We start from the raw sequence: 21,725 nt of genomic DNA, 5'->3' as shown, positions 1-21,725 counted from the left end.
GTGCATACCTTATGGATATGAGAGACACAGCAGCAGGAAAAAACAGAAGTGGAAGCAAAACAGGCATGCTTAATAGACATTGTGTATTTACCTTCTTCATCAATTGTGTAGCTTGATGAAACTCCATCAGTGTCTGTAACAATACAAGAGTAAATTCCCAAGTCATCTTCTCCAAGATCCTTAAAGGTTGCTTTTGACCTTTAGAAAAAATGAAACATTTTGATTAAAAGGTGAGATCAGTCTGAACCAAGCTCCTTCTTATAACACCAGATAAAAATAATTCTTTTTTCAGCTTTTGCTATGACTAAAAGGCAAATACAGGTGTCCTGACCAATATTAACCAGGGTGAGCCCTGTCACGTGTGGTACAAGTGGAGACGGCACAGCCAGTACAACGGGACTAAGAGGATTCAGTTACTAGAGCAAAGAATGAAGGGAGATCCAGGAGCATCCATGAGACCACAAGAGTAAAAGTTGACCAATTGCCTCTGCTGCACAACCTCTGTACAACCTGCACAACCTCTCCAGGAAGCTGCCTAAGCTCTCAGGTAGTGCCAACAGTACTGGAGCTAGCCAAAACTAGCTCACACATGCTTAAATGCATTTGTCAGGTCTTCAAAGAGTGTGAAAGGATACTGTAAGTGCAGGTTGATTCAATTTTCATATGCAATACCAAGAGTGGTATGAGCCACCCTTTCTTCCCATATGGTTTCTATAGCTGTAAGAGCACATAGCTTCATAGGCTCCACCTGTGCATTTGTTATTTCTTCCTTTCTGAAAAATGCCTGAAGAAACATATTAGGCTCCTGGAGCATTGTGGAAGTTAACAGATCAGGCTATGGTGACATGATCAAACCAGAGGCCTTCTCAGAAGATTGTGACAGTGTTACATGGTAAAAGCATTTTGCAAGCAGACAATTTTAGCTTTTGGACTTTTACAATGACAGCAACAGGAATAATAATCACCTGTCCTGATTGGCAGGTTATAAGAGGACAGAGCACCAATTTTCTCACCCTATGCCTGAATGTAACTTAATTGCTTAATCAGGAGGCCTGACTCATCCTGTGCAAACTACAATTTCCCAATGGTCTGCACAGGGACTTGTTGGCAAACAAAATACTCATCCAGAGCCTTTTGGTAACAAAGGCAGATGCAATTCTTACTGAGATCATACATCTGGAAAGGATCAATTTCTGTGGCCAGTCTAGGTTTATCAAACATGGGATGACTGTTACTGCTGAGGGCTCTTACTTTCCGCCTTTGGTATCAATGGCCAGTCGAGAGTCATCCTCAATTGGTTCATAATTCTTGGACCAAACAAACTTAGAGTTTGGAGACATCTGATCACATTCAAAGTTCAAGGAAATTACTCCATTGTCATCCACATCGACCACCACTTCCTTAGTTCCTGAAAGATCAGAACAAGACAATCCCACTTTCTTAGAGATACCAGCAAACAAATGTATATAGGTATGATTCATAGTGTGGATTAAGAAGATCCTTGCCATTTTCTCAAGTGGCACATAAATCACTGAAAACATTGGCATCCTCAGTCCTTGATTCATGATTAGAATTGTCATTCTAGGCCGTAAAATTAAGGAACAGATTAAAGAGCATCATAAATCAATTGATTTATGTGAACATGCCTAAGCACACATGAGATTTATGATATTTGCTCTGGAAAAACCTAAGGGGGTGGGGGGAGAAGAGGGAGAGGAAGCAAGTCCCTAAATCCACTAAATGCTTGAAATATTAAATAGCAATATTTTTCCAGCTTAGGGGTAGTCAGTGCTTTCATTATGTAGTATGAATTTCTCATTCCCTAGTCAAATAAGAGCTCTGAAGGGAATACTGGGTACAAATGCAGATGTTTCAAAAGGTGCAGGAGGCAAAAGAGGAAACAACCGAGCCGCCCAAGCAGTGCTCATTTGTGCAACCGAGGCACATTTTCAGGGACTCTGGGTTCACTCCAGGAGGTTGGTTTAATTGCTATGCTTGGCATCTGGCCCTGCCACCGTCTGCAGCATTAATCCTGGGCCCACAAAGGGAGTGAATATTTGCAATTAGCGGCTAAGTCGCCCACCCTGTTTTGCCAGTACCTCCTTGAGCTGAATAAGGTGACCCAATTTGTCCTTACAGGGCCCTGAGAGTGAGGCCCAGGTCAGGAACCTAAATGTACCTCCTGCCTGCTCCCTTGCGCACTGGTGAAGCCGAGGGAATTTCATCTGGGCATCTCGTCATCTGTGGCGTTAAATTTCATTTCAACAGCTTGTCTGAGAATACCACAGAGAGCTGAGATGTGCTGGAGGACATCCAGCTTCCTCCTCTGAACAGCTCCGAGCTTGGTCTTACATCTGAATGGGGCACTCGTGGTGTATTACTCAGTCTAAGGCAATTTCAGGCTGCCCAGAATGCTAATGACATGCTTTCTCCACAACATATTGTATCTTTAAGACAAGAGCCCTATTCCTGACATTGAAATTAAGAGCTTTGTTTTCATCATAATTCTTAATGAGCCTCAAGTATGCAAGGAGATTTCTGTGTTTCGTCACCCTAGTATTATATATGTGTCCTGTTCCAGCACTGTGAGTAGCTCCTGTAATGACAATAGGTGTACGTGCAGCCTTCTTATTCTTTATAATTTGCCATAACTGTTTAATGAAAGATTAGATTAATATTCCTGTTTTGGTCCTATTATTTACTAGCCCTCACAGGAATGAAGCACAATGAGTACCAACAGGTGATTTGGTCTACAAGTATTTTTCTAGGCAGATGCACATTTTTCAAGAATGTTATAATGTAATTTATTATATGCAAATTCATCACTTTATATTTCATTAGTATTTAGTTTCCTGTAGATCATTAGCACGTGAATCTTTGGATGGCAGCTTATGCAATGTGCAAAGAATCACAGCCAGAAGTTCCCTACGGAGAACAACATCTGTTATATTTGTTTTAAAACACTGACATTATGATAACAATGCATAGCATGTATCTCCAGAAGTGATGATGGTTTTTACTTCTAATATTTATGTGGAAGTAAGACAAAAAAACATTTTTAAATTACTGAGCAGAGGGCTCCACCTGTCCTACAATGTGAAACTGAAGAGGTTGCCATAACAGTAGCAGTCTAATTTGCCTTCTCTAGATAGCTTGGTGGTTTCTACAGGGCATCCAAAGTCACTCATAAAGTTATCATAAGAAATAAAATACTTAGATGTCAGAACAAATACTGATTATCTCCAGGGTTTCACTGCACTGAAAGGAAAGAGATAACATTAAGATAAAGCAGACAGCTTCAAAACTCTAGAGTTACTGGCATCATCTTGTCTACAAAAAAAAAAAAAAAAAAATTTGAATGGGACATTTTTTCATTAATTTCTGAGATGCGGCCTTAAAACTTTCAAAACACACTGCCCAAAGCCTCTCTTCTCAAGATGGGCATTGGCTATTGGGTAGCTGAAGGGATTTTGATGGATAAATGGGTGTGTGATTAAAGTGAAACGGTTGATGCAGGCTGTGGCAGCCATAGGGTTAAATTTTGAGGTCTGCTGTGGCTTCAGTCGTAGCAGCATCTAAGGTAGTGTAAGAAAAGCAGATAACTTATTTTACACCATCTTAGTGTGTTCCTGATTCTGTTGTGAGAGTGGCCTCACAAGGTGAGCCTCGCAGATGTAACTGAGAGCAGGTTGCTCTGGCAGAAACAACCCTCAAGTGCATGGTCTTATAGCCAAGGATTCACAAAAATGTACAGGAACCCTCCTGTAAAAAGGCTCCTTTCACAAAATCCCTCAGTAAAGCTCTTCAGGTGAGGGTGAAGGTCAGACCCCATAGTCTGACCCCCAGGGCAGATAATATTCCTGTGCCAAGCCCTCCTGAAGCGCCTGATGCAGGATCAGAAGCTAATTTCACTTTGCACCAAAGTGCACAAGGACTAAGGGCAAACCTGGGAAGTAATAGGGAAGAGCTGCAGTCTGCTCTTGGACTTCCCCTGCCTCCTGTGAGATCCATACACACCAAAGTGATTCTGCCTGAAGACAAAGTTACAGCTCAAAACTAGCCTGGATTTTTATTTATTTATTTATTTTAATGTGTATGGGCTTTTCATTTAGTTTTAAGAGATAACAGTAAAAATTGAATATGGTTTTCAAACAGAAGGTGGATGCAAACTATTGCAACATTATATTAACATATGTTACCGACTAAATAAAACTGCTACCACTCATATTAAAACAAATATTTTCATTCAGGATGTTATGTACTTACATTCTTTGGTTGGACAGCTCAGTCTCCTGGTGATTTTAGACATTTGCCAAAAGCAACATTCCAGCCACATTCCAGCAGGAATTGTCTACAGAGACCTTACAATATTTTGTCTCCATCTAAGATGTTAATAAAAGCAGCATTCATTGGGCAACACCAAATGATTTGTGGCAGTTTTTTTTAAATGGTGTGATTGTTCTTGAGATTTGTGAGGTTTGAGTGAGAAAGCTGAAAGCCTACCCAAGTGACTGCTTTCTGAAATGTTTTTTTAATAAGCCTTTTGTTCCTTCCTAACACTTTTAAGAAGCTTAGTTTGGTGAATACTGTATCTGCAGACCTCAGCTCAAAATATGGGTCAACCAGATTTGTATAAGTAAATGTATAAAGAATGTCAAAATTGCTGTGCTTTTTTTTTTTTTTTCTTTTTCTTTTTTTTTCCAGATTATCATCTTTGCAAGAGTTTACTTTCTTGTATTTTTGGAATTCTAATGGCATGACCAATCCTTTACTTAGTACACTTGAAGGTTATTATCATAACAAGTTTTTATCAAAAATCTGACAGATATTAACCTTGAAGGAAAATATATTAATAAAACCAAAATTTTAATACTAATATTGGCTTGATTTTTGTTTTAAGAGTGGTTGTTGTTGCAGTATCTAAGCTGTTTTCAAGAACAAGCTCCTTAGCCTTGCCTTGCTCCACTTGCAGGTGATGGAAATAAGCCTAGTGCTTCAGTGGTTTGTAGATCTAAAATTAGGGTTACTGTTTTTTTGAAAGAGAAAAGAAGATGCAACAGCTGTGAGAGATGAAGTCAAGGGATGTATGGCAGATGAGCAGAGGGACTAACAATCCTGCATGTCCTGTTATTTCAGATATTGCTGTCAATATGGTAAGAGTTACCCTGTGGTGCCCTCTTTCATCTCATCCATTACAGCAGAGCACCACAGAGTTACCAGACTCCAGATTTTGCCGTTATTCCTCCCAAAGATCCTTACGGCCTCTACTTCCCAAGCCTCCAGTCCTTAGGGCTCCCAGCTCCATAATCCTCCTGCTTCAATCTGTGACCATTTTAAGGCTGCTGATCTTCTCATCAGAGAGCAATCCACATCTCCACTACAACCACACCTGCCTCCTAGTCTAGCCCAAACCTATTCTCAGCTAAGTGTTCTTAATCCTTTCACAGCTCATGCCTTGCTCTCATGCCTCAAGCCCTTTTTGCCCACATGGTGTATCCTCTTTAGTCTCCATACCACAATCTTGCCCCCTCTCAACCTGCCATCCACTACTTCCAGCCCCTTCTTCCCACCCCAGCTTCACTAAGTCTCTCCAGTTTCCCCATTCCAAGTTTTCCAGTTCTTTTATACCCCCAGATTCAAACCTCCTTTTTCAGGCTTTATTGACTCACTGGGAGTCCAACACGACAGCCAGGGCTCAGGTATAGGCCTGCCCAGATCATCACCTCCTTGGCTTGTGCCAGCCGTCAGTGTCCCTGCACACCCCTTACTCCTTTCCTGTGCCCTTAGGTCTCTGAGAAACCTTCCCAGGTGGGATGAGGCATGGGAATCTCCCAGCAGAGGAAAGGAACTTGTCTGAGGAAAAATAGGGGTATGGTGGGTCCAGCCCCTCCACTTCTAACACAGTCTATGGATGAGTAGGCCAGAGAGCTTTAAAATTAGCTTTCTCTAGGGTTTTGTTTATTTTTAGTTTTGTATCTGAAGTTCCATCTCTTATGAGGAGACAAAAATCTGTTACTCGGTAACCTTCTGACCACAAACAAGGACAAAGAAAGGAAGGCTCTCAGAGACACATACCCATGCTTCTGTTTCCTCTTAGGGAATGGTGACAAAAAGCTGGTCACCCAAGTCACCCATGATACCTATCTATTGTAATAAAGTTCAGGGGGTTTCTGAAGTTCCAGGTACAGAGATTCTGTCTCTGTACCAGTTCCTGTTTTTCTTCTGGCATTATAGATGTGCTCGTGCCAGGTATCAAGGATAACTCCAGTGAACAGTTGCACTTGAATTCATCCTGAAGATGATCTCCAAAATGGCTTGACTAAATTTTTAAAACCTTTACTTTAAATGCCAAGGGAAAATAGTAATTTCTTTTACCCTTTCCTCAGGCACATTGCATAAATTACAGAAAAGAGAGAGATAAATAACTGGTTTATGATAGGAAGGGCAAAACCTACACCTGCACAATTTTTTGGTTGGGCTGATTTTAGTGCATCTTTTTTTTTTGCTACATACAAGTATTACAACTTTATTGTATTTCTATATTCCTGAACAGGTAGTTATGGTAAGGAAATCTGTTCTGACCTTAAAATACATCTGAAAAACAAAAAAGTAAGTTATGACCCTCAACTTGTTTCCTGCGTAGTAAAAATGTTTGACTTGAGGGGGGTCAGATTGTTTGCATACAGCCTGTGTGCAAACATACCACAAACAGGAACCTCTTTAAACAAAACAAAAAAGAGGAAGCATTTCTAACAAACCTGGTCGTGTCTCAGCTACAACAGGATCAGTGGTATTCGATGGTTTCCCAACCCCGGCCTGGTTTGTCGCCCGCACACGGAACACATAGCTCACACCTTCTGTTAGGCCACCTATCTGCAGGAAGCAAACAATACGTGCATGATTTATTACAAAATACTGATTTCCATTTCACATTTCTTACAGTTCTAGTCTTGATGCTTGACGATTATATTTCCTTTCTTTTTTGTTTTGCTCCTTTTCTAGTTGACAGATATTTCTTCCTCATTTTTTTTCTCAGTTTGAGTGACATGACTAATCTGTTTGTTTTGCTCTTTCCTTGTATGCATAGCTAACATTTTAGCCAGTGTCATAACTGTCATTGATTTATTTATAAAAGGAGCATTGTTGTATTATTATTGGAACAGGATGTTTTTAACTCATATCCGTTGACCTCTGGAACAGGACAGTCTTACTGCAGGTAAATTCTGGCTCTTAAAAACAAAATTATCAGGGCAAAATATCCCAGTCACACCCATCTAGAACGAGAAAGGCACTTAACCCTATGCTTCTACGCCTTGTAGTGACTTGAGCAATCTTAATAATATTCTAACACGTGCAAATGCTCCTTTAAAACAGGTAATATTTCCCAAATGTTCTGAAAAGCACAAAAGTAGTGAAGCCACTTCAGATATATCTCTGGAATTGAGGTACAGCTGATCACTTATTTAAAAGTCATTCCTCAAAATGGTATAGTGGAAAAAGCTTGGGCTTTACTTGCCATGAAATGTGTAGAGAGGGTACTTTGTGTTGGAAAAAATCACCTACCACATTATCACAAAATCTGTTTTCACATCATCTGTTCTGTGTAGTGATGCCTACCTTACCCTTTAGGCAAGCAAATGCTAGGGAAGTCTCCTGTGTTATAAGAATGATAAGTAGTTTTAGGACTGTTTCCTTTTGCTTTTAGGCTTCTCATACCATATCCTCTTGCAAGTCACTGCCATGTATGACTACACATTAATTATACATGCGTATCCTAGTGTTTCATTAAATGGAACCATGAAAGATGATACTATCTATGAATGAATTCTTCAAAATTTCTTCATGTTATACTTGTATTTGAATCTTAAACTCTTTTACCTTCAAGAATTTCTTTTGAAGTGGCTTCTCATTGACACTTCTCCAATGTTCCTCCTTTGCTTCAGTTTCCTTCATGTCAATGTAATAACCAGCTATAGGACTACGACCAGTATAAACTGGCTCTTTCCACAATAAAACCAAAGAATCCTTCCTGACTTCTGTATATGTGACATCATGAGGTGGCCCTGAAAGGTAAGAGTGAAAATTGGAGGTGTGGTATCAAAAGAAAGCCCAAAGGGACTAATGCATAAATCTTCAAAAAACAAAACCAGACACCACATTGCACTCCCAGACCTGACACAACAGGTGCAGTTCCATTGTCAGATCTAGACCAGATATGAATGACCTATACCTAATAAAAAGACTAGCTCCAAAAACAATCCAAATTTTTGAGATTCGGTATCTTGATCAAATATCCATGAACAAACAAAAATGACAAATAATCTCCAAACTCGGGGAAATAAGTTAATTATTAAGCTGACATGCTGCTTCAAGGACTGTTCTAAAGTCCACTGATATCAATGGAGATTGTTTTCATTAATTTCAATGGGTGTTAAAAGGTTAGAGATCTGGCCTTGAGGCGATATGTTTACACACAGGCTACAGGACTTCATTCTTCTTTGCCTTGTCCCTTAGACAGGTGCTTATGTCTACCATTTAAACCAGGAAGCACAGTGGAAGACACAGTAGAGAAACCAAACAGGAAAGATAAAGAAAATACAAGCTGCTTGTAAATTGTTACTTGTTACATGGGGATTGCTTAATGCATCAGTGCATCAAAACAAAGTGATGGAGATTAAGGCCTGGGTATGAACTTCAGAGCCCATTGGCTCCCCTGGAACTGAGGACATTGACAATTTAGTTTAGTTGTCCAAGAGCACCTTGTGGTCAGCAGTAACCTCAGCATCCCACTCAGGATCCTACCAGGTACAGCAATGGTCCATTCTTCACATTTGAAGGGCTGGCTGGGTAGGGAGGGTGTCCCGACCCCAGCCAGGTTTGCTGCAGCCACCTGGAACTGGTACACCATGTTTTCCTTCAGGTTTTGTATCTGCAGAACCAATAAAATGGTACTTATTAACTTTGGGTTAAGGTTTTAGGAGAAAGTCACAATGACAATTATTCAGTGCACGAGCATGCTTTTAAGTGCCCAAAGAGATGAAAGCTTTATTGACATCATACATTAAGGGGATAACTCTCCTGCCTTTCCTTTTTCAGTGGTAGAGCATACATGAGTGTTCTTAGCATGCTCAAACTCTAAAACCCTGTTCCTATTGAAGACATTTTGGTTGTCAGGGAGGGAGCAGGGTACTGCTCAACAGGTATACTGATATGTCTCGTGATACAGAGCAAGTTCACTTCAGGCAAGAGTTGTCCTTGCAGCAGGGTGAAACCCAGTCCCGGCATTACTTTACAATTGTAAAGCAGCTCAGCTAGGTTGTAGCTAGCAATGTACCTCTAAACTGGGTCAAAAACTAATCACAAAAGCCAACTAGTTCCACCACCACTAAGCACTGGGGTAGGTCCACCAAGCCCACTAGGAATGCCAGTTGTTGTGAGGGCCTGACTAACAAAAATTTAGGCTATGTCCAGAGGAATGAATTCACAGATGAATTCTGTGCCAGAATAACAGATAAGTTTGCAAATAATTTTGCTGAGAAGTTTAACAAAATTAATTAAATTTTATCATCCATATGCTTCTCTATTCTTTACTGAATTACTTATTAAACAAGAGGATTAATGCAATAAGGTTAACAATGTGGACATCGCACTAAACGTATACATAAAACTTCTGTGAACAGACAATTTTTATCACCTTGAACAAACACTAACAAGAAAGTTAGTAGAATGATAAGAGTATTTCACTGCACTATGGAATTTCTGTAGTACAAGAAGCTACAGTTTCCGTAACACATTAACTATCCTACATAAAACCACTGCTTTAATACCATCTGTTAGTTTTCTGAGGTCACCATTACTAGTGTAATAATGTCCATTATTTGTGTAACACCTTTCAAGCAAAGACTCTTAAAAACCCTAAAGGAAATAAAACAAATAATTTAATGTGATTCTTAATATACTTAAGGTATGTTTGCATGAGAAGACACAACAGAAACATGTGCCATGGATGTAAAAGCCTCTGAACAGCAATCTGCGCACTGAATCATAATTCATCTTAATCTTTAAGATGTCTTTTGGAAATATTGTTTGCACCCCCAGCAAGAGCAGAAGTTGACCTCTTACCCTGTATGCCCTCTCACTGATGGCCTTAATGTTGGCCTCCATCCATTTCCCAGGGACTCCACCAATCACTTCACGATAGTTCACGTAGTAGCCGGTAATTTCAGTTCCCCCGGTGACTTTGGGTTGTTTCCATCCTAGTGCCATCGAGTCACGAACACTCTCAAGTACCGTGATGTCATAAGGTGGAGATGGAGCAGCTGTTTTAACATGAACAACACATAAGTAGGAAGTAATGTTTCAATAGGCGGACAGGTGTTTGGTTACCATATTCAGGTGGCCCCCATCGTGCATTTCCAGGTTAGGAGAAAATTTGCTTAGCTGGGGGGAGGGGGCTTCACTGGAATGAGAAATGCAGAATAAAAGCTTCCATAAACCAAATGTAAACATCCAAACTGCATAGGAATTAATTTTCAAAATCATTTGTTTTTTGAGAAGCAAGCTGAGACATAGTGAAAGAATGTGTTGCAATTGCAGCTCTGATGTAAGTGATGAGGAATTGCTTTAAAACCGTGAAAAATGAGGAACTAAAACTAACATTACAAGAAAAGTTAAAAGTTGGAGATGCAATGATTTGTTTTCTTTTGCTGAAAGTGAACCTTTTTTTCACACACATAATATTTATTGTAGCTCATTTGTTTAATAGGCTCACATTCTTCCCTTCACAGAATGTAGCTTATCTGTGTTTTATTTTTATTATTAAATTTACACACTGTGCAAATTTTATCATTGCACCCTTCACATCATCTTACCTTAATGGAAGGAAGCATGATCACAGGCACTGTAGACTGACCAGAAATGAAACATGTCTGTTACTGGAACTTACTTTAGAAAATTTGCAGCATTATCCTCTTTTTTTTTTTTATAAATACTTTTCAAAAAGACAGAAATCATTAACTTCATCCCAATCCATTTTCTTCTAATGCTTTCTCTATATCTATTGGGGTAATATTTGCCCACACTCAGTATATCATGTACCAGTTAAGAGCACTGTTTGTGACCTTCAAGTTCTAATTTTGATGGAAATCCTTCATCATATATATTTCCCTTTGTCTTTGGAGTTTTATCATGGAGTCAGCTAGCCCCAGGTGCCTGTAGTTTGTTGGCTACAAGCTTTTTGGATCTCACTTCATAAATCTCCCATGGCATGGGAGGTGAACTAAATTAGTTCGCTGGCCAGGTACCAGGACTTAAATGAAATTCAAGCTCCGTATTTCTTAGGCATGATGGGTGTTTAAGCGTTGACAACATAAAATGTGATTTTGTCCATGTGTCTTCGACTTAATAGGTATCCCTCATTATGTATTATCATCAGTCAGAGATAGAACACAACATTCATTAGCACTGCATCTCAGAGGATAAGCTGTAGCTTAGGCATAAATTCACAAAGGATCTTCATGTATCTTAACACAACATAGATTTTCATGCTTACCATCATAACCAGATTTTGTTTCCTTCACACACACATAACCAAGAGACTAGGTAAGAAGACTCCTAACAGAGAACAAATTACGGATGTGATATGGAAGTCATACAGTATTGGATACATTAATATGTACTCAGATGAGCTATTAAATTAGTAAATGGGTGTATATGTTTCATTTTCAATAGCTCCTAAGTTTGCGAAGCGGTCTCTGATAACATCACATGCATAATGACCTTAACAGAGAGTCAAGCACATAATTAATAGGTCTGCTGGAAGATGCATCACTGGAGAGAACGTTCACTTGCAGCGTGGATGAGCACAGGTTGCACCCATCCAAAGTGGATGAACCAGAGCTGTGAAAGCTATTTATTTATTAACTCTCACCTACATCTTTCTTCTTTGTCACTTTTTCCAGTGTCAAAGGATCCCCGGGTTGAGACTTACTTGCCTGCTCAGCAGCAACTTTTTGTGGAGCAGATGTGACAGCGTCCTTAACCATTTCTCTCATGTTATTGCCTCCTGTACTGCCCAGTTTGTCAGAGCTACTGGGTAGCGGGTCTCTATTAAATTTAGCATTGCATTTTAGCAAAGCATCTGTGTCAAATATAGGCTGGGAGGACTCATGCATGCCTTCCCAGCTGGTAGTGCAGTCTGTTAGTCCGCCAGCTTTACCACTCAGTTCAGGACACACACCATGAAGCAGTCCTCCCCCTATAATCACCAGAAAACAGCAAAGACATTTTTAATTAGAGTACATTATTTTTTCTTCATTTACTCAACAGAGTGAAGAAATGCAAACTGAACAATACAGCCAAAATATGACAAATCACAGTTTTTATGGACAAAAAGCTAAGCACAGACTCACAGAAATTTGAAATGCATAGAATACCTCTCAACCTCCTCACAAATTATGTTCTTTTAATAATGTCTAATTTTCAGAGCAGAAGAAAAATGAAACGTTAATGGTAATCTTCACTTGCTATAATTATTTTAGTATTAGATCTTCCAACTCATATTTTGATCCTTTTAACATGATCTCACAAAATTGCCTGAGGCCACATCTCTCTGCTCTATGACTGAGAGTTATGCAATTTCAATAAAAATGAGAGTGAGTGTGTTGCAGACACACAATTTGTTCTAGTACAATGATCTCATTAATCCTTATGGATTAGTTCAGGCAGTGGCAAACAGAAATAATTCATTAACAAAGGGAGAACACACAGGGTTATAGAAGGCTTGCAAAAAGCATACTACATTTATTAGGTTTAGGTGTGGAAGCATGTTTCTTAGGAGCTGCCTGTATATGAGATGGTGTGCATTAAAGGTGATAAATACCACATTAGAGGGTCCAAACAACATTCCTTTTTCCAGGATGGCTATGAAGTGAACTTAGTAGTGCTCTCCTACAATGGTTCACAAGAAACAGCTGGAGAAGGCTGAATGGTGAAGGTGAATTGTCTACAAGAGTGCAGTAACAGTGAAAGTGTGACTGTGAGGCAATAGATAGACTCTATAGAGAAAGCATTATTTGTGGACAGCAATGTAAACCAAAACAATCAATTACAAATAAAGAACATCTTTATTTTAAGATATATATTATATATATATATATATTTACCATTGAACAAAGTAATGGGAAATAACTTACCAATCGCTGCTTGCACCTCTATAGGCTCTGAATCCTGGGAAAATTCGCTGAGTCCAGCTGCATTAACAGCTCTGACCCTGAAAATGTACTTCTCGCCATTGGTGAGCCCATGGCAAATGAATCTAAAAACAAACCAATGAAGGAATATTATGAAGAAAATAATATAAAAAAAATAATGAGAAGGGGGAAGCATTTCTTCTGTAAAATTTATTCTGCTTTCTGAAAACTGAGGATAAAACATGAACCCAGAGACTTCTGTGAAGGTCAGAGAATGCAGAATGTATCTAAGCACCTCATTCACGCAAATAAGATAGTGTCTGAATTCATGTATCTTTAGATATATCCCTTTTTACCAATACTCTTGCCCACCTAAGACTATACAAGTTCTTCTGTTACCAAAGGGCCTACCTATCTTACCTATCTTACCTTTGATGATGTATAAAATCCATACTTCTTAATGGAAACAATGCAAAAATCTTCAGAGACAAGATTTAGTTTATATTTGCATGTGGGATACCTTCATGACATATGCAAAAGACAGCTGTATCACAAGTTCCCATCGTTTACTTCCAATCAGAAGTGAAAAATTTTAGCATTCACAGATATTATAGGGCATTGTATAAGAGCTAAAAAAAGTACCCAAATTTTTATTCAATTTTTTTGGTTCTATAATCTAAGTCAAACTCTTATATTAGAATAGTTTTTCTGCTTTATTTATTGAAAAAATGCATTTTTTCCTCTGGCACCCACCCTGAAAAAAAAAAAAAAATCCCAACACAGAAAATGTTTAATTTGGAAAAAAATGTGTTTTGGAAGTTTCAATATTTTACTCCAAAAATACATTTATTTTTCCACGTGTATTTTAAATGTATTTTACTTCACATTCCTTTTATTTTGCCCTACTTCATAATTTTATGTTCTGCATTTACAATGCTGACATCATGCTATGATGTCCAGCAGCAAAAAAAAAGTGTGGAAAACATAAAATATATTCAAAAAATCAAAATTTTACTATGGGGCGACAAATAAAACCTGAATCAAAATTTTCAGAATAGAATTTTCACTACCCATTCTACTAGACTTTTCCGAAGCATTTGCTTTCACTTGGATTTGTGAAGAAAACAATTCAAAACATCAAAATATACTGTGGCAAACAATCTATGAGCCACATTTAATGCTTTGAAATTGACTCAGCCAGAAAACCAACAGTTAACAGACAGCCTGCGCCTGTCTGTATCATAAATTATATTGTGTAGAATATAAATGCAGTGGTAGAAATTTAAACAGTGCAGTTACATAGCAAGATACTGTAATTCAAAACAATATTTTTATTTCTAAGGTGAATAAAGATCACATTTTATATTCTGAAATAATATAATAATATTATTCTGAAATAATATAATAATAATTTTATATTCTGAAATAAGCAAGTAGCACAAAACTTCACCAACACTTGCATGAAACACTATGTGAAAGCACATAATATTCATCGAATCATAGAATTGTTTAGGTTGGAGAAGACCTCTAAGATCTTACTATCACACACGGCTTAAGAGTGTTCATTAATATCTTGATAATTGCAAGTGAAAGAGTAGTTAGAAAGTAATATTGTTAGCATGATATAATCCACATTTCCTCCTGACATGCTAGATATACAGTCCTATAAATGTTTACAGCAGTCTTCCAAATGAAGGACTTTTCTTCCAAACATTATGCAGTTTAGTTTTCCATATTTGTATGTTCCCTCATTCCTCACTGTACTGTTTTTCATCAAGCCGATAGGTTGTACAATAGTTAGAACTAGTGAGCTGTTTCTCTTGGTGGCTGGGAATCACATAAACACGATCAATCAATCAATCAAAACCAAGCAAACAAACAAAAACTGGTGACCACAATTTCCATGCTTTCAAATCCATTACCTCGTGCCTTTCACTGGGTTGTTGTTGCATGGTTCCCAATGACCAGACCCAACCACACTTGACTCAATGTAGTACCCAACCAGCTCCTTGGCATCTGGGGGTTCGGTCCAAGTGACAACAACGGATGTGTCTGTATTCCTAGTTGGCATAATACGGCCAGGAGGTTTGGGGATATCTTTGAGAGAGAAACAGAAATAAATTAATGACCAGCCAGTCAAATTTAGCAAATAAAAAATAAGGGTGACATCCTATTCTTGATAGTATTGACACAACTAATGCTCTTTTAACCCCTCTAAAATCCACAGAGATCTCAAACAAGTAATTTTGTACGACATGACAGGATCAGTCAGTTCAAGATTTTGGTGATGATATTCCTCATGTCTCCATTGCATACAGTTTGGGGCATTTCCTTCAGATTATATTTAGGTTATTTCTCTGTGCTGAACATCTGCACCAGAAATGTCATGTGGAGCTTTCTAAAGAGGAAAAAGTGTCAGGTGCACTTTGAAGGATTCTGTACAGGCCACAGGAGTCAGAAACCAATGCCCCTATTAAATAGCAAAATGCATCTAAGTGGTTTCTGAAGAGAGCTGTTTTACTCTTCTTCTTAAGGAATTGTAGTTCACGTGTGTCAAACTGTTCTGCGAGCTGAACCAGTATGGAGTAAACAGAGATGAGCAGTATGAAGCAAACAGAGATGACCTGAGACTCAAATCTGCATTGCTGTTCTGAAAAAAAAAAAGGTTGGTATAGACAAAGCTACTATGTAGCCAGTAGACACTCTACTAAGGCTTTACTGTGGTGAACATCTGGGATTTTCTTCCAGTAGAAATAGTTTCTGCATCCACAGAAGTATTAAATTCTTCACTTTTGTTTGATTTGGCAAACAAGGAAGGTTAAACTCTGCTAATGTCTGGGCTTATTTTCAATAAAGACTCTAAGTAAAACAGAACTGTTTTGTCCTTTCTTAAGTTTTCATTTTCTTCCATTGTTTGAATCTTTACAGTTCTTGGCATTATTATTTGCAGCTTAATTCCCTTGGTTTCTATCTGCCATTTGACTATATGTTAGAGGTTCAAAGACACAATCCAAAATTATCTTAACTAAAGGGAATATATCACTGACTACTCTTCATATTTGATTTAGCAGCTGGACAGCTATCTTCAAGCAAAACAATTACATCATAAACTGAAAAGGAATCATGAAGGTAACTTAATACTTATGACGACACACTTACCAAGTTTGTCATCTACCACAGTGGCTTCAGTTGCTTCTGAAGGCTCACCAATTCCTGCTGAATTGCAACAGCGAACCCGGAAGCAGTAGGATTTGCCTTCAGCCAAATCAAAAACTGCAAAGCGAGGAGACTTCACAGGGATTTCAGTGTTCACCCTTTGCCATTCCTCGGTGCCAGCAACGCACTGCAAACACAGAAACAACTTTTGAAACAGAACTCTTTGAACAATGAGAATCTAACCTGACAAGGCTTTCTACATGGACCATCAAATGCACATCTAACATGGAAAACAAGGAGTCATGTTCCTGGTTGTGGCCATTCCACAGAATAAGGTGTATTTCAAAGCTTATGAATCTGTCCACCTACTCCAGAAGTCACACATACAAGCTTACTGCTTGTAATATATCAAAGCTAAACACTTCTCCACAGCAAGGAAGTGATGTTGCTATCAACTGTATTCAGTTCCATACCTAAACCTATAGACCACCCTCAAAAGAAGTTCTGTAGTCATTCAACATCATCCAGAGAACAAAACTCTAATATTACCACATTGCTTCTAGATGCCATTATGCCACTCCTGAGGATGTTTTTGGGTGGCTTCCAGAATTAATCAGAATTAATTAATCTGACTTCCATTTCCCAGAGGAGAAAATACGAAATAAAAGCATGTGCATTTTATTTGTGAATTGTTTTTATTTCTGCTGCTAGAAGCTCTACATACCATGGTCACTTATACTGCTAATATTAACAATCAACTTTTGCCTTACATTAAAGATAATTTCAAATAATAGGTCCTGTTTCTGAGGGATTTCAAATTCTCAGGAGAACATTATCTCAATACGTGACATTAATGTTCGGTACTCAGCAAGCAATAGGTTATCAAAAAGCTTTCTTATATGGAAAATCAAAATTCATATATTCATCCTCTCTGAGACTGTTGCTAAGTGAAACTCATTTATTTAGACTAGATTTCATAAGAGATGAAAAACACATAATGGGAAGATATTTATATCTCCCATGATGACAGCTCTAGAGTGATAGGGAAAAGCACAGATGAAAAAGTTTGTGGAAACCATGAGATACTATTAAAATGGCGGTGGTGAAGATCTTTCTAGGCTATCAGCCATGTGAAAAACAGCTCAGAAAAGCAGGACATTGAAATTAAAAGTGATTCTGTTCTAGAAAAATAAAAATTGTCACCTTTGTTGGTGAAGCGAATGGAAAGCTAACGAAGAAAATAAATATGAAAAGGCAGCTGGAGAAGAAAGTGCTGATGCCAAGAAACTCTCTCACAGAATGTCTCCCTCCAAAATGTTAACAGTCTGTCCCTCAAGACAAGCTTCTTTTATACGAACGATATATATACAGCTCTGATTTTGCCCTGTGCTTTCTCATTATAGAGTGGGTTTGCCAGCCTATCTACTCTATGGCCAGTCAATGACACAGTTCATGAAAGGCTATTACAGTGTGTGACACATTCTACATCCATTTTTGTAATTACATGTATCATCTTTTTTTTTCTCCTACTTTATCTTAATCTACAGCAACAATTATGTCAATAAACATCTAGTCCTAGCCTGAGTTTGAAAGTGGAAATAAAATTCCAGAAAAGCTGGTAAAGAAAACGTTAAAAAAGATTGCCACAACATGATTCTGATTTTCTCCGGTTTTACCTTTTCCACAAAGTACATGATACCCTCATGGCCCCGCTGTCCAGGAGGTTTCCAGCTAAGCACAACATAGTTCTTTGTGGCTTCAATAACTTGGAGGTCTGTAGGTGGACCAGGAACAACACCCTCTGAATTACAGGGGAGAAGAGTAGGAAATGGAAATGAGTATGAATTCCTTCATATTTGTATCAGAATCAGTGCTGTGATTAAAGTATAGGACAGGTATTAACATATCTTGGCACCTGATATTTTTAGAAAACATAGTATTTAAAGCAATCTATGTACTGGTTTTAAATGTCATTGTTTTAATGTTAAACATGTTTATTTATTAAGTCCTGAATAACGAAACCTAAAGCCGGAGCTGTTCAAGGTTGAGTGACTCTTCAGAACAACGAACTTTGGGTGTGTGCCAAAGTCCATTGAACTCGATGGAAGTTTTCCTAGTTACTCAGCCAGACTTTTGTAGGCAAAAGGGCTGTGTTTACCTGCAGGTTCTTCCTCAGTGACAATAATCTGTCCTGTCCAGGGAGCGGAAGGGTGACCTGAAACAGATGTCATAGAGAGGATGGAAATGAGAACTTTCATGAACTTTTGAAATATTGAGCAAACTGAGTCCTTTGTGGTTCAAAACTAACATTTGCAGGATTCACATGAGCTCAGTTCTTGGTGACTGCTGTGACTGTTACTCATGTAAGGATACTCAAACCTAGTTTAAAGCAGTTCTGTAATCAATACATCAAGAAAAAATTAATCAACAGAGGCACATATTCCTTGCTGAAATTTCTCTGAAGTCACTTAAGTGACAAGCAGAGGTATTTAGCTCACTCAGAGGTATTAAGCTCACTTGTTTTTAGAGAATTAACTTCATTTTCCATACTCTGTTCATTTGGTTTATAAGCTCACTCATTAAAGGAAGAGGCAAGGCTGCTCTTCGTCTCTTTTTAACCCACTTTCCCTCACATTTCCAGCTTTCAGAACAAGGGTCATAGTCACAGACAGAAATTACTCAGCCTGACTCAACACACCAACTTGATATGCTTTGGGTGGCTCTCTCAGTGCCTTTGCATTATCATATTATCACAGCTATGTAGCTCAATGCTGTCAGCCAGGTCAATGCATTTTCAGAGATAATTTTTGCAACTGCTGTTCTCCACCTCCGTGTGCTTCACCTTACATTGGCTGATTTGTTTTGGAAATTAGAGTAGAGATGGAGCAGATGGGAAGAAAAGTGGATCATGAGGGAGAAAAGGAGATGCAACAGGTCACCAAAATCAGACTCCCTCTCCTGAGACAGCTTCCACACTTCCCAGTGAAAAGCAAAAGCCCTCCCAGATTTCAGGTTTCACGTGTGACCACAGTATTTCCTAGTAGTGTCATACCTGGCCATTTTAAATAGTAAAACTTCAGTGATGAGTAGAAATACCTGGATTTCAGGCATGTGATTTTGGGATGTGGGTGGAGAAGGGGAATTTGAAGCAAACTTTTAGATAAACTCATCACCAAGGCCTTTGTGTCTAGGACGTCTCCAGGCTACAGGAGAAATATGCTCGACTTGTAAAAAGTTAACAGTTAAGCAGAGGGCTTGGGATCAATAATCTGTTGGGCTGCCCTGATATTTTGCTGATGTTATTGAAAGACTTTGGTCATCACATGAGTGCAGAATCAGCCACCCTTGCCTGCAGCACAGAGGGTGACTATTCACAGGATCCACTCAGCTATTTTGCTGGTGGAACAAAAGCAAGTCTCTTCAGGCAGTTTACTCTCCTGTGCCTTTTCCCTGCTTTCTGCAAGTCCAGAGTGCAGCACTGTAGCCAGCAAAGCCATTCAAGCTGTTGGAGCGCTTTGTGCAAAGAGCACTGAGATGAATCCTTCTTGGCAAACGTTGTCTCCAAAGAATATTTTGTTTTTGCATTGCTCCCTCTAGTGGGATTTTGAAGGCTTAAGAGTAAATAGTCAGACTTTTTATTTATTTATTTTTCATACAGCTTCTTAAGCCTTTCAGGCAAGCTACAAAAAACATGTCTTACTTCTAAGCCTGGCTCTGTCAGCAGGATCCAGGGCAGCCACAGGCTCAGACACCCGTGACGGTAGGCTAATGCCAGCTTTGTTCACCGCTCGGACTCGGAAGATGTAGGAGCGGCCCTCAATCAGACCAGTGACAGGAAAACGGGCAAACTTCACGGGAGTCTCATTGCACTGGGTCCAGTGGGTGGTGCCAACCTCACACCTGAAACATACAAACAGCAGGAAGGAGTAGAGCTGGGAAGGGGAAAACACAGACTCCAGGCACCCAGACCTTTAGTTTCACCATCCGTTCACATTCATTGCCTGAGGCAAGCCAGCTTCCCCAGCACTGGTGTCTGCTGGTGACACCAAAGCAGCTGCAGAAGGGGTCAGGGTCGAAGTGCCACCTGCCTATGCACTGAATCCCCTGCAGCTGTGCTCCGTCTTTCCCGAACTGGGGAGGGGACACAGACAGAACTCACTCCACTGTTCAACCCTTCAAAGAATGCTCTGGGAGGCTTGGGGAGTGTCAGCTTCAGCATACTTGAAGGGACATGAAATACGTGTATCCTTGGCAGTTGCCAGGAGCAGAGCTCATCCTGCATGCACGGTGCCCTACTGTACAGCCAGAGAAATAGCAGACTTCATGGTGCGTGGAAGCCTCTGTTCAGATTTCATCTGTGACCAACCCAGAACACAGAGAGCTGTGAATATGACTGAAGTCAGAAACCCAGCTTCAAAGTTGAAGAATTTGAAGCCCTACTTCAGATGGTGCTGTGGTTGCAAATGTTGTAATCTTAAGACCCAGCAATGTGGTGCTCATTCCACTGCTAAGCCTCACACCCTGGTGAGACGCAGTTTTTTTTGGCAGAAAGAAGAGAACCAGCAGCAGGGAGTGTAACGATTCCTGCTCAAGGATCCAGCAGGAGCCATCACTCCAGGAGCCCTTGTAGGTGGCTTCCCAGCATCCAGCCACAAGGGCAGCAGGAAAAGGAACCAGCAGCTCAGGAGATGCATTTTATTGCTGCTGATTTTTTATTGATACCTGCTGAAGTAAATGTTAGGGGGAAGCCTAGATTTCTCAGTACATGCAAACTTCTGTTTTCTGGCAAGTGTTACGGTCTTACTCAGGGTGGTTTCGTGGTCCAGGTTTCTGCTCAGCGTGAAGGATGCCCTAGTTTTAGCTTTAGCACAGACTGTTCCTGCTGCTTTAGGTGGCTTGCTCATGCTGCAAGGGCTAGCCTGGCTGAATATCTGGGTGTCTAAATACCTACCCTGAAATCAAACACTACCAAAGACAAGCAAATGTATGCTCTTTAATGGATTTCTCCTCTGCAAGGCTCTGTGAGGAAGCTGAGTGCTTTCAACACTGTTTTCTCAGTAACTGATCCACAGGCAGAATTTGCAATTTGCCAAAGGGCAGCAGGGAACATTTCTAACAGCCCTGAGCTTAGTATCTGACCACATCTTCTAGAATCCTATGCTAGAAAGATACCGATTTCGTTAGGTGGACCTGGGTGTGTGCTGCTGCTCAAACAACCCAAAGGAAGCTGTGTTTGGTATTGCAGAAATAAAGAGACTGCCTTGCCCCACAGGGCCCACAAAAGGACATGCTGCTGTGTCTGTGGGGCTGAAGGGCATGACAAGGCAACATTGCAAGGTGGAAAGTAAACTTGGCCACTTGGGGGAATATGCACCACAG

The 21,725-nt window shown here is 39.5% G+C and overlaps 1 protein-coding gene across 6 annotated transcripts in view; it reads right to left on the bottom strand.

Moving 5' to 3' along the window:
• MYOM1 (myomesin 1) overlaps positions 1 to 21,725 on the bottom strand; it is a 78,853-nt gene that overhangs the window by 25,749 nt on the left and 31,379 nt on the right. For 4 of the 6 annotated variants that reach the window (XM_027451992.3, XM_038174639.2, XM_038174640.2 and 1 more), the window contains exons 12-24: positions 20,047 to 20,246; positions 18,505 to 18,561; positions 18,023 to 18,147; positions 16,350 to 16,533; positions 15,113 to 15,287; positions 13,194 to 13,315; positions 12,239 to 12,256; positions 10,123 to 10,319; positions 8,803 to 8,929; positions 7,879 to 8,063; positions 6,759 to 6,873; positions 1,252 to 1,408; positions 92 to 198 (exon numbers count right to left, since the gene is read on the bottom strand). In XM_027451992.3, the coding sequence (XP_027307793.1) occupies positions 92 to 198; positions 1,252 to 1,408; positions 6,759 to 6,873; positions 7,879 to 8,063; positions 8,803 to 8,929; positions 10,123 to 10,319; positions 12,239 to 12,256; positions 13,194 to 13,315; positions 15,113 to 15,287; positions 16,350 to 16,533; positions 18,023 to 18,147; positions 18,505 to 18,561; positions 20,047 to 20,246 (1,769 nt within the window). The remainder of the gene's footprint in view (positions 1 to 91; positions 199 to 1,251; positions 1,409 to 6,758; positions 6,874 to 7,878; positions 8,064 to 8,802; positions 8,930 to 10,122; positions 10,320 to 12,238; positions 12,257 to 13,193; positions 13,316 to 15,112; positions 15,288 to 16,349; positions 16,534 to 18,022; positions 18,148 to 18,504; positions 18,562 to 20,046; positions 20,247 to 21,725) is intronic. The other 2 variants (XM_038174638.2, XM_013094729.5) reach the window with 1 other exon arrangement.

This window comes from Anas platyrhynchos, chromosome 2, assembly GCF_047663525.1.
Source record: "Anas platyrhynchos isolate ZD024472 breed Pekin duck chromosome 2, IASCAAS_PekinDuck_T2T, whole genome shotgun sequence".
NCBI classification, from domain to species: Eukaryota; Metazoa; Chordata; class Aves; order Anseriformes; family Anatidae; genus Anas; species Anas platyrhynchos.
The sequence above is the reverse complement of the archived record's forward strand: the minus strand, read 5'-3'. Positions and strand labels throughout refer to the sequence as shown.